Consider the following 12,205-nt stretch of genomic DNA (forward strand, 5'->3'; position numbering starts at 1 on the left):
GTTGAGGAAACCAGTTTGAGATGACCTGAGCCTTGTGACATGGGAGCAACAATAGTATGCAATGGAGTCAACAACGCTCAAACATTAATCCCCAGCATCAATGCAAGCCTGGAGAATCCACTTTTGCACAAGACTTTGACCATTTTTGGTGAGGAAATTGTAGCATTAGGAATGGCACCTGGTATGGATTTTCTGCAGCTGTAGCCCATTTGCTTTAATTTAGAGATGCTCTTCTACATACCTTTGTAACAATTTAAGTTGGTGGTGCCTTTTCTTGGCTCAAAGCCATTCTGACTTCTGGCTTGAACAATGCCAAAATAAATACAACATGGATTATGTAGAAATGTTGGGCCCAGAGCAGGTTAAACACGAGTCCTTTGACTTAAGCTTCTATGTAACAAATCTGACAGAAGATGCTCATGACACTATCAATTACAGAAGATTTTAAATGGGGGTTTTTGTTTTTTTTGTTTTTTTTTATAAACACACGCTCATAAAAAGGAAAATATATAGATATCATTCTCAAAAGGTCAACTCCCCTCCATCTCTGTTCATGTAGAGTTCCCTCCCCACCACCCGATAAACCCAAGACCTTGTGACAGATTTTGCCCAAAAGGGCTTTGAGGTAAAAGTAGATAAGAGTCCTGCTTAGCTGGGAGAGCTAAAGAGCTGTGCGGACACAGTGTGCGCCTGCCAACTCTCTCGCTCAGTGTATCTTACAAACACATGAGTACAGACATTCAAATAGAAAAAAAACAAAAACAAACGCAAAATAATGGCTCAACTCGTAGAGTTTTAAAATTTCTTGATATTGAATATGCAGTTTTCTTAAAGTGTACTTGAGTAGCAAGCATCAGTTTTCATTCACACAATTTTTATTTGACAAAATCCATCTTTACTTCAAGGACTGAAAACTTTATAAGTGTCATACATAACATTACGCTTTTGTTTTTGTTTTTTTAGTTTTAACATATTTACAGACTGGAGATTTCAGATGCATGCAGGCGAATGTAAACTGCTTGTGCTTACACTCCTGACTTCCACTTTAATTGTGTTATCACATTTTAAATAAAAAAAAATAAAAATGCTGTGCTAATTCTTGTGTGTAGCCTAAAATCTATAAGTCCACTTAAAGCTTTACACAATTTTAAGTGTTTTCATTTATATATACAGTCTGTTTAGTGTATGAAGTTCATTCAAGATTCCCATTCTCTGGGGTAGAAGCCACTGTAGGATTTTGACAATCAACATTACTCTCTCTGACATTGTCATAAGTTGTGAGTCGGGTGCTTTTGGTTCCTGTTTGATCTGATAATGTTCCCTCAAACAGCTTAGCCATGAAGGCAAAACCATTCTTCTTGATGTAGGATTTTCCTGCAAAGGTGTAGAGGACTGGGTTAGCACAGCTGCTGATGAAGGCCAAAGTTGAGGTCACTGCACGGCTGGACTGAGAGATGGTATCTAATCTGCAGGGTAAAAGTTTGAAAAGTCATATATATATATATATATATTTCAGCTGTGTTCATTGCACATAGATTTCTCCACATTCTGAATAATTTCATAATATTATGTACTTGAGATGGTATGATGGTCAATGTCTTTACAACTTCACATTGAGGAACAATTCTGAAATGGCTGCACATATTTTAGATGTAGTTTTTGCAGATAGGTGACCCTTTACCCATCTTTACTTGTGAAAAACTATACCTCTCTAGGATGCTCTTCTTACTGACCTGTCCCTCCAGCTGTTTCTTTTTAGTTTCACCTACTTTTCTAATCTTTTGCGAAAACTATCCCAGCTTTGAAACATGTTGCTGCCATCAAATTCAATCTAATATTTTTCATGAAATAGAAGAGTGTCTCGGTTGAAATATCTGATGTTTTTATATACTATATTGTGAATAATATTGGTTCATGAGATTTGCACATCAGTGCATTGTTTTTTTTACATTTTGCACAGCGTCTGAACTTTGTATTACTTCTATAACTTAGTATATTACATAATGGTTAAAATAAGTTGACAGAATGTTAAAAGTTAAAATGTCATGTGTGTCACTGCACTTTTTGCATTTAAGCATTCAAAGTTTGCACTTGCCCTTGTAAGAATGCCCCCCCCCCCCAAAAAAGCATTTGGTTTCAGCAGATGCACACAATGCATAAAATGACTATAGTGAACTTCAGTAACTCATAATTGGCACTGTTTTTGTTCAAATGAATGAAATAATAAGGAAAATTGGTTGGTTACTTCATATATATATCTTATATATTCCACATGTATACCATGTCCGTTTGGACATGGAACGTGGATACTTCTTTACAACACCCCGGCTAGCCTGGCCACACCCCACAGCTTGACTAGGCAGCTGTGAAGTCGTGAAGCCAGTGATGGTTTGATTGGAACGTGTCTCCAGACTGTCTGAAGCTGGGGAGATAGTCTCTCACTCAGAAACCAAGGTTACAAACTAACCAACCATTCTCTATCGTAAGAGGAGAGTCAGCCCGCAAGATGCAAAGGTAACCGTGGAGATAAAGGCTGCCACTGAGGGGCACCTAGCAGAGCTGACTCCGAAGAGCTGACTGCCACACTAAGGTGATAGCCTCGAGAAAGCAGGCAACAAGTTGCCGCAAGGAGGAGGAGCAACAGGGTCCCCAGAGCCCTGGAAGCCCTGCCTATTACAACAATACTTAATGTCGGCCCAACTACGTCCCCGGAGAGGTAGCCGTAGACTGTCCCCAGGACAGGCGCAGCTTCGAAGGAGAGAACAGACAACTGATAACTGCCCTCCACTGGCTCCTGCCTGGGGTGAGGGCAGGGAAGGGCCAGTAGGAAGGTTGGCCTGGCCACACAGCAGATGGGTGAGTGAATCCCGCCCGAGGGCCCAGACACTTCCACCTTCCTCGCCTGCTCAGGTGTGGTGGGAAGTGGGGGTCGAGCTGGGGACGTGACCCAAGGGTCCACAGAGCCATAGGTGCCCCAAGTTATTCTCAGACAGGGGAGGGGGTGGTGGCCTAGCCCGCTGTAGTCTGGTCCCAAAGATGATGAGGGAGTGGATCCCGCCCAAGGGCCTGGACGCTGCCATTGCCTGTGAGATATCCTCACCTAAGTGGTGGGTAGTGGGGTCCTGAGCTAGGGATGTGACCCGAGGGTCTTACTCACTGGCTAACACATTAGCCACAGCTAGCTGCTAGAGACACAGCAGCTACAACTTTATTCTTCTGTTGTGGGGATCAAGGCAACAGAATCCTGGGAAGCTACCGAGACAGGCTTCCCACCATAAAGGTAAACGGACACACACTGTCACCACACACTAACCATATATTGATGCCACACAAAAGAACACACATGTACAAAAAAGTAAAGAATATGTAACAGAGTGGAGAGAGAGCCTCTACAGAAAACTTTACTTACTCACCTTTCTCTTATGGGTGAGTTCTTTGGGTACCAAGCAGCTGCCACCTTTGGCAGAAAACAAAACACACTCAGTATTCACTCAAAAGCTCAGCTCTCTTAACAGAAAATTTGAGCAGATTTGATGGGAATATTTGTCAAGAACACGCCCTCGCACACCTGTACCATGTTGATGACGTGGTATGGCAGCCAGAACAGACCGAATGTGATGACAATAGTCAGGATGAGTTTCTCATTGCGGACATTTCGTTGGAACTTGGTCTCCCTCAAGCGTTTCAGGATGACAACATAGCTGGTTATAATGATTGCATAAGGAATAATGAATCCTGCCACTGTTTCAAAAGCGTACTGAAACCTCACCTGAAAACAAGAGCATATAAAGAAAGGCATTTTTCTTCAGACATGAACTGATTTCTCCAAATATGGAAAATGGAAGTAAAGCTAAAATTGTAAAACTGTTTAAGCTGAATTAACTTATTTGCTTTGTTTTTGTCAAATTAGAGGACAAAATCAAACATCTGACGACTTTAAGCCACGTCATGATGTCTTTGGTGTGAAAAAGCACCTTCTGCATAATAAGTATTTTTACTTTATACACTGTAAAGGGAATTTGGATGCTACTAGTTTTGCAGCCTTAATTAACAACAACTTTTATTGTTGCCACTTTAGCTTAGTGGGTGAACAAGCGAGCACATGCCACATGGCTGGAGAGCTATGACCCAGGTTTGAATTTGACCTACAGCTCTTTGCTGCATGTCTTCCCTCTCTCCTCCTCTTCAAGTATTATCTTAACTGCTTTGCTATCTAATAAAAGGGAAAAATGCCAACAAAACTAGTATTTTAAAAAGAGGACTTTTACCTGTAAAAACAGAATGTTTTGCATTGATCCTTTATGAAGGATCAACACAAAAGCTTGAAACACATGCAGTATGGTGTATAAAGAATTATTATTATTTTTTTAAGTAATCTGCTCAAAGTGCTGTGGATACTAGTTAAGCTGTAGCTTTCAAGGCCTTAAACACAGTAACAAACACATCTGCAACATCCTGCTAAAATAGACTGTCTACTTGTTCATGAAGTTGTATCTAATAAAAAGTATTTTTATGTAAGTATTACACTATAGTATTACCATTATTTCTTTTATTATGATTTTATTAGTCAGTGGTTTGTGCCATTGAAACAGAATTAATTTTTAAAGAAAAGACTGTTCTCAGTTTTTTTTCCTCTTCAGCACCCTATTATAAACTGATGTGACTTAAGAAGGCTGATATCATCCAATGAAGATGTTCTAGTTGTTGATGCATCTTTATTAAAAAACAAAACAAACTCAATTTCAGATAGGTGTGCTGGACCTTTTGCTCAAAGCATGTGATCATGTTCAATACCTCACTCACTATTTTACGGGCTCTCACATGCAGAAGGTTTTTTGAAGGCATTTTATCGATGGAAATATGATTATGAAACTAATCAGATCAGTGGCAGACAGATAACCAACACAAGTGTACTTACATGTTTACGCAGTGTGTGATTGGGTGCACACAAATATGTTGTTCGATTCATTTCATCAGTTTCTTTTTTCACATCTCGAAACACCAACGAGGGAATGGAAATGACCATCACTAGCACCCATGTGCCTAGGATCACCCTCCTCACAACCTTCCTGGTGATCAGGCGATACAGTGTGTGTGGAAAAACCACAGCCAAAAATCTGTGCACGCTCATCAGGGTTATCAGAAAGATTGACGCATACATGTTGGAGTTGCACAGGTAGAACAGGATTTTGCACATGGCGTTACCAAAGATCCACGTCCGCATGGCCAGGTAGATGATGAAAAAGATGGAGAGAGCCATGAGGAACCCATCAGCACATGCCAAGTTGAGGATGAGGAGGGTGGTGACTGAGCGTTGCCGGATGCGAGCCAGGATGCTCCAGACAATGAAGAGATTTCCAGGGACACCCAGGAGGAAGACCAAGCTGAGGATGAGGGCACCAATGGCTGAGGAATAGTTATTCTGCACAGCATTTTCATCATCAGGGTCAGGGGTGGGGTTTGGTCCAGTCAGAGGTGAGAGACTTGAGTAGCTCATGGTAGAAGAATTTTTGATCCTTTAGATGGGAAAAAACATTAGAACATCAAAAGGAAATTATGTAACTTACAGCTGCTCCAAGACAATGACAGTAACAGACTAAACGAATTAAATATTACAATGTATTAAAAAGTCTACAAAACATCAGAAATAGCTCGAAAATATATATAAATATAGATCAATTTAAATATCAAGAATATAAATAAATGAAATATATATGATTGACATTTAACTCTATAAATCAATAAATAAACAAAACTAATGAGGTCCAAAACACTAAATTAGCCCTTGATAAATGCTAACTTCATGGAAACTGTTTACAGTGGTTATAATTCAGCATGACTCTGTCAGGTTAGCAGATTGCCACTTCAGTCATTCATTCATTCATTTATCTTTTTAAGATAAGCACCTTTTAAACTGCATTTTTGGACTCTCCACGTTGAACTGAATTTTTCACCCAAAACCCAAAACACATTCTCACCTTCGCTGCCAAAGCCTAAAGCCTATCTTACTTATTAGATCTGAAAAATTTATACAAATATGAAAACCAAAATTTTTGACTTTGGTAGTGTTTATTTTTTGACATTTAACCATCAGCTCTGTACAGATAGATTTTAGACACTTCCTAAAACCACAACCTATTTTGTCTCTGTGTTAAGCAAATTAGATATAGTTTTTTACTAGTTACTAGTTTGTTTGTTTTTTTTAAAGTGACAGAAATTACTGAACACAGAGTTTTTTGACGATTTGATTCTTTCAACAAACAACATTCAAACACACTATAATAATCAGAAGACAGTCATAAATAATAACTGAGGACAAAAAAAACAGACTAGAATTTTTTAAAGAGGGACATGTGCTACCCTGACACAGCCTTTAAATATTTGCAACCAAGCCAACGATTTAGCCCAAACTTGTTGAACATTAGCCGCACTGCGTCAAAGAAAAGTATTTGTACAGTCTTTGTTTCAAGTTGTTGTTTTCTTTTTCTCCTTTGTCTCATGTCGAAAACTGATATGCAGAAGTCACAGACAGTCATCCTCTGCGTCAGTTTTACACCCTGTGGTAAAAAGTATGACACATCTGTGCACTGACTGCAAAGACAAAATAAATATAAGTGATAGTGACAGAAGTCTATAGGTTCACAAACTGGTCATCATACGATGACATGATGAGAACAAGACATCAAGTCTTTTTTTCTTTTCTCTGGTACCACTAAAACCAACTGTTTTTTTCCCCTGTTGGCTTTTTGCGAGAGCAAAAAAATTTACTGCCAGACTTACATCACCAGTAAGTATTGCAACAAAAATAAGATGCTGTTTGTTAGGCAGTGTAAAGAATACACAAATCTACTCGATGTTTCCATGCAATAAGGAGAAATTATATATATATGTATATATATATGTCCCCAGATGAGTATATATATGTATATATATATGTGTGTGTGTGTGTGTATATCAAAAAGAGGTCCAAAAGAAAATATGCTAAAATGGCTATTTAGTATATATTATATTGCTCACCTTTTGACGGTTTGTTATTTCTCCGTGATGTTTATGAGCTTAAGATGTCCGCTGTTCCCAAAATTTGATGGTGTTCCTGTGAGCTTAGACCATAAAAACTGAATCCTTTCCTGCCTCGCAGGCTGTAACATGCTGCCAGTGAGAGGAGGGATGCTGAGAGGCATGTCCTTCCTTAAAAGTCCCGTTATTTCTTTTTCTGTCTTGCACAACTTTCCTGCGTCATGTATGCTGGGCACACAGGCACAAACACGTATTTAGAGATTACACACACATCGGCAAAATATAATTTTTCATATAAGTCTCTGTCACTGACAGAAATGCTAATTTTCAAAATATAAAACATAACAAAACAAACAAAACAAAAAGAAAAAAAATATTTCAACAGCCTTAAAAATTCAGAACACTTGAGAACAACAACAACAACCAATTCTAAACTGGGAGCTAAATGAAGTCAGATCTGTTATTCACTGTAATCTCTTCCTGTCTGTTGAACAGTTATCCCTCAGATCCAGAAGCCAGTAGCTAAACACATTTTGAATTATTTTAACCGATGGAAATCAGGAAGAAAAAAGATTCAGAAAGAGAAGTATAGATGAATTCATGAATTAAAAAGGCATGCAGAATTCCTGACAATATATCAGTATTTAAGGCAGAGATGTCAGGTTCATGTTATTGTTTGGCTGCCATGCACTGCATGTGGGTGTCCAGGGCAGTGCGGATGAAGATCAGTTCGCAAAAAGAGTCACTCTTGAGGAAAGAACCGAATATACATATGTCATAACCATTGAGGAAATGTGTGAAAATATGTGGGAAACAAGGAAAACAGAAAGTCTTTCATCCATGAAAGCCATGACAAATAAACTTTCCCTCCACAATTAAAAGATGTTTTATTGTAACCAGGTTAAAACTTGTGGTTGTGAGTTAATGGTTGAGGTGACTGATTAATAGAGATCCCGATCGAAAGTGTGAGTATGCATGATCAGAGAGAGTTAAATGTCTACTCATCTGGGGACAGAGTTGTTCCTTTCACAGGAGGAAGCTGTTTCAGAATCAGTAGAAGCAGTTTTCAGTCTTCACACCCTTTAATAGCATGTAGGGATTACATGGGTATCTTATTTTTAGACTGTTGAATACAATGCACAGTCCAGCAGAGGGCAGCAACACCTAACATCAGCAGAGATCCCTAAAAAACAGCTGCTCCTAATACATCTAAGTTCTCTGTTTTAAATACATAACCCAGCAATCAGTAACCTTCAGGGAACCATGAAGGAACATTCTAAGTTCCCTGAAGGTTGTGAGGGACAAATGAGGCTATATGAGACAGTGAGAATTGCACCGAGGTTTTGGAGAGAATCCAACAACCATCTCCTCAATCTGCACTCTAATTTGTTTTCAGAATCGTTAACAAACAGGTCACCTGTAATTGATGGTTGCACGAGTGAGGGGACTGGGAGATCGACAGACGGATTGGTGCCGTGTCTGCAGCGATTGGACTCTGTACTGGTTCGTCGTGGTGACGATAGAGCTTAGTATAAAAGCAAAGCTCTCAATTTACCGTTTGGTCTATGTCCCTACCCTCACCTACAGTTATGAGCTATGGGTAGTGACCAAAAGAAATAAGTGGAAATAAGCTTCCTCCAAAGGCTGGCATCTGTTGCCACATCGAAAGGAGCCAGTTGAGGTGGATTGAGCATCTGACTAGGATGGCTCTTGGGCGCCTGCAAGATGTCATTTTTAATATTTGCAGTCTTTGTCCTATCATCAGCAGTCTACTGTTTACTATCATAGCCAAGTGGCTAACAATGGTAAACAGAAGTTTTCCCAATTCCTACTAATGAATGTTATCTTGTTTCAGGATACATAATACCTGCCATTATCCAAAGTCACATCTGCTTTCCTGTATCTTTTGCTTGTTTCTCCTATTCTTTTCTCTTTTTTTTCTAAACCTGGTGGCTTTGACCTTTTCTTGTCCATCTTCCATCAGTAATTTTGCACTCCAGTATCAACACCCAACCCGACAACATAAACTAATAGACTAATAGATCTACACCTTGTATAGGTTTTTTTTTTCTGTGATTTCACACAACCCAGGAAAAATAATTAATACATAATGGGCTTGGATTGACAATATTATGAATGAAATGTGCACTATTTGGAAGCAGCACACCCCCTCCCCTTTTCGACAGGTTGTGTGTGAGACTTCAGCACAGCAGCAGCAGCAAGCAGGCGCACTGAGGGCCCTGGCGCACACTTTTCGCTCACTCATATGTGTATGATAGAATTTAGAAAACACATCGGTGAAAATTATAAGTCTATATCATAATGCAGGGGTGGGCAATTCCAGACCTCGAGGGCCGGTGTCCTGCAGGTTTTAGATCTCACCTTGGGTCAACACACCTGAATCACATGATTAGTTTGTTACCAGGCCTCTGGAGAACTTCAGGACATGTCGAGGAGCTAATTTAGCCATTTAAATCAGCTGTGTTGGTTCAAGGACACATCTAAAACCTGCAGGGACACCGGCCCTCGAGGCCTGGAGTTGCCCACCCCTGTCATAATGTCTTCAGTTTTTGTGTTTGTTGTAGGGATGTCAACGTTAACGCGTTAAAGCCATCATCACGATTATCGCAATTAAAATTTTTGACGCAATCAACCCATCTGGAGCTCAGAATAAAAAAACTTTGGAAAAATTGCCCAAAGAGACATTTCAGGTTCACATTTCAGACATTCTCCAGCTTTATTCCTATCCCCACATCAACTGAACACATCGCGCCACACATACACTACGCCGACATACACGGGAGAAAGCAAAACGCGGGAGAGACAGTCAGGGACGTGATTGGACTTTTACCAGCCACATGCTGAATGTCTGTCATAAACTCCGAAATGGCTGCCAACTGGCGCTGCTGGCGTGCGCTCCATGGGTCAGAGACCTTGGACATTGCAAAGGTCAAGGGTTTGTGATCAACGTACGCGGTAAAGTTGCAACCCTCAAGCAAAAAATGAAAACGTTGTGTGCGAAGTGCAGGGCCAGCAACTCCCTGTCGAAAACACTGAACTTGCGTTCGGCGTCCAGCGTACGACTGAAAAAGGCGAGTGGCTGCCAGACAACGGAAACCCGCTGTTCCAACATGGCACCCACTGCTACGTCCAATGTGTCAGTGGTCAAAGCGATCTCCGCCGAATGAAACGGGTGGCATTAGCCAGTGCAGACTTGGCCGCGGATTACGCCTGGATGCCTTCCGGGAGCCAGTCAACAAGATCTTTGGTTGTTTCACCTTTCAAGGCAGCGTAGAGCAGCTGTAGCAGGTGGGCAGCTCTGGGGAGAAAGCGGTTGTAAAAATTGATCATCCCCAAGAACCATTGCAACACTCTAATCGACGTGGGACGCAGAAAAGCCGAAATGGCCTGGACCCTGTCTGGCAAGGGGACCACACCGTCAGCAGAAATGCGGTGCCCCAGGAAATCCAGGACTGGCACTGGGAAGGGTTGATGATCAGGCCGTGCTCTGCCAAATGCCGAAAAATCTGGAGCAGATGGGACTCATGCTGGCTCACCGAGTAGCTGGCCACCAATATATCATCCAGGTACACGAAAACGAAAGGCAGCCCGCGCAAGACAGAGTCCGTCAGTCGCTGACAGGTCTGGGCGGCACCTTTCAGGCCAAACAGCATGCGCAAAAACTCGAATAAACCAAAGAGGGTATTAGGGTTTTAGAAACGTTTTTGGCGAGCACAGGAACCTGGTGATGCCCTGGCACCACGTCAATGTTAGAAAAAAATCAAGGTCCCTGTGAGACGGGCGAAAAAAACCTGTATGTTGGGGTGGGGGTAACGATCGTTCTCCGTGGCATTATTTAAACGGCAAAAATCTCTGCATAGACGCCACCAACCGTCTGATTTGAGCAACATGTGAAGTGGAGAGGCCCAGGCACTGCTCGAGCGCTGTACAATGCCAAGGCGATCCATGGCTGCAAACTCTTGTGTCGTAGGATCGAGGTGGCCACCAGGGGCCCGACAGTGGGAATATAATATAATATAATGCTCTACCCTGTGCTTCGTTACCGTGTTAGAGAAATTAGGGACAGACAGCGATGGAAACTCCAAAATATTGGTCAATCAAATGGACCAATATGGCAAGGCCATGATGATCCACTTGGTAAAATAAATCCGCTTGGCATCTTTCTTGGCCTTCAGACAACAATTCTAATGGCTAAAGATCCAAATGGGACAGGCAAAAAAAAAGAAAAAAAAAAAGGAAACTCCGAAAGAAAATGCTGAAAAGGATCCCCGGAGGTCACTACATTAGCCCGAATCAGGAGGCTTTTCTTGGAGCCGGAGTCCACCAGAAAACACCTCCTGGAGTGCGAGTCCTCTACGAAGAGCAGCCTTTACGTATCGCCAGTGTCTGTTGCCGCTTTTTCCCAGCCCAGGGAAACTGGGACAGGAAAACGCAAGGTGGCAGACAGCGACGCGCCCTGGCGCCAAAACGCTGATGGTAGACCAGAGGCTCTTCCTGCAGTGCTGTCGTGTAGCGATCTCCGCCGTCAGTGAAAGATCCAACGCTCCGGGTGAGGCAGGGGGAGGTGCAGCTGGCGAGTCTGTAACCAGGATGTGCACGTCGAAAGTGTGGGTAGTGAGAAGAATCCGATCTGCTTTCTCTGCCAGGGAGCGGTAATCCCTCTCGACCTGTAACATGTTCGAGTCTGGGGTCACCAATGTGGAGGTAAGCACAGATGACACGGAAGCTCTTAGTTCTCACTCCAGCTTTATTCCTCTCCTCACATCAACTGAACACATTGCGCCACAAAACTCAGCAACACATTTCCTCAACACTGGGTGTGAGTGGAGCCCTCTAGTGGTCCACCACAGCGTTAAAATTTTAAATCGCGTTAATCGTGATGACAACGCTAACAGCCGTAGTTTGTTGGTTTGTTTTTATTTTGTTTTATTTTGCGAGCTGGGGTCTGTTTCAGAAAGCGGGTTTAGAAAACCCAGAGTTTTCGTTAACTCAGGGTATACTTACTCACTTTGCACTAAACCGGCTTTCTGAAACAGGGCCCTGGTTATTAGGTGCTGCTCCAGCCAGCCAGAGTATCCCCCGCTGCCCCGCCCTCTCCTCCCTGTGTGGCAAGCAGCAGGTGTACTTCGCAAAAGGAGGGCGCCTTTACTCCCCGCAAATGGGCGAT

The 12,205-nt window shown here is 41.9% G+C and overlaps 1 protein-coding gene across 2 annotated transcripts; it reads right to left on the reverse strand.

Annotated features, from left to right (window-relative positions):
* Positions 1–495: 495 nt before the first annotated feature.
* On the reverse strand, positions 496–7,171 carry LOC109194217 (leukotriene B4 receptor 1-like). Of its 2 annotated transcripts, none has more exons than XM_019347372.1 (5): positions 7,018–7,171; positions 4,919–5,516; positions 3,575–3,769; positions 3,414–3,457; positions 496–1,466 (listed from the first exon to the last, which is right to left on the reverse strand). In XM_019347372.1, exons 2-5 carry the CDS (start codon positions 5,495–5,497, stop codon positions 1,193–1,195), a joined length of 1,092 nt encoding a protein of 363 aa, XP_019202917.1. In that variant the 5' UTR covers positions 5,498–5,516; positions 7,018–7,171; the 3' UTR covers positions 496–1,192. The 2 variants fall into 2 exon arrangements, with proteins under 2 accessions (XP_019202917.1, XP_005476771.1); XM_005476714.3 differs by having other exon boundaries at positions 3,569–3,769; positions 7,018–7,170.
* Positions 7,172–12,205: the final 5,034 nt, after the last annotated feature.

The sequence above is a fragment of the Oreochromis niloticus genome, linkage group LG18 (genome assembly GCF_001858045.2).
Source record: "Oreochromis niloticus isolate F11D_XX linkage group LG18, O_niloticus_UMD_NMBU, whole genome shotgun sequence".
NCBI classification, from domain to species: Eukaryota; Metazoa; Chordata; class Actinopteri; order Cichliformes; family Cichlidae; genus Oreochromis; species Oreochromis niloticus.

What these genes read in the sequence shown, in the direction of transcription:
- LOC109194217 (XM_005476714.3), bottom strand. Translation starts at nt 5,497, where the DNA reads ATGAGCTACTCAAGTCTCTCACCTCTGACTGGACCAAACCCCACCCCT. An exon ending in ATCACACACTGCGTAAACAT is followed by an intron (nt 3,770 to 4,918) that starts GTAAGTACACTT and finishes TCTTGTTTTCAG; the next exon opens with GTGAGGTTTCAGTACGCTTT. An exon ending in ACGTCATCAACATGGTACAG is followed by an intron (nt 3,458 to 3,568) that starts GTGTGCGAGGGC and finishes TTTCTGCCAAAG; the next exon opens with GTGGCAGCTGCTTGGTACCC.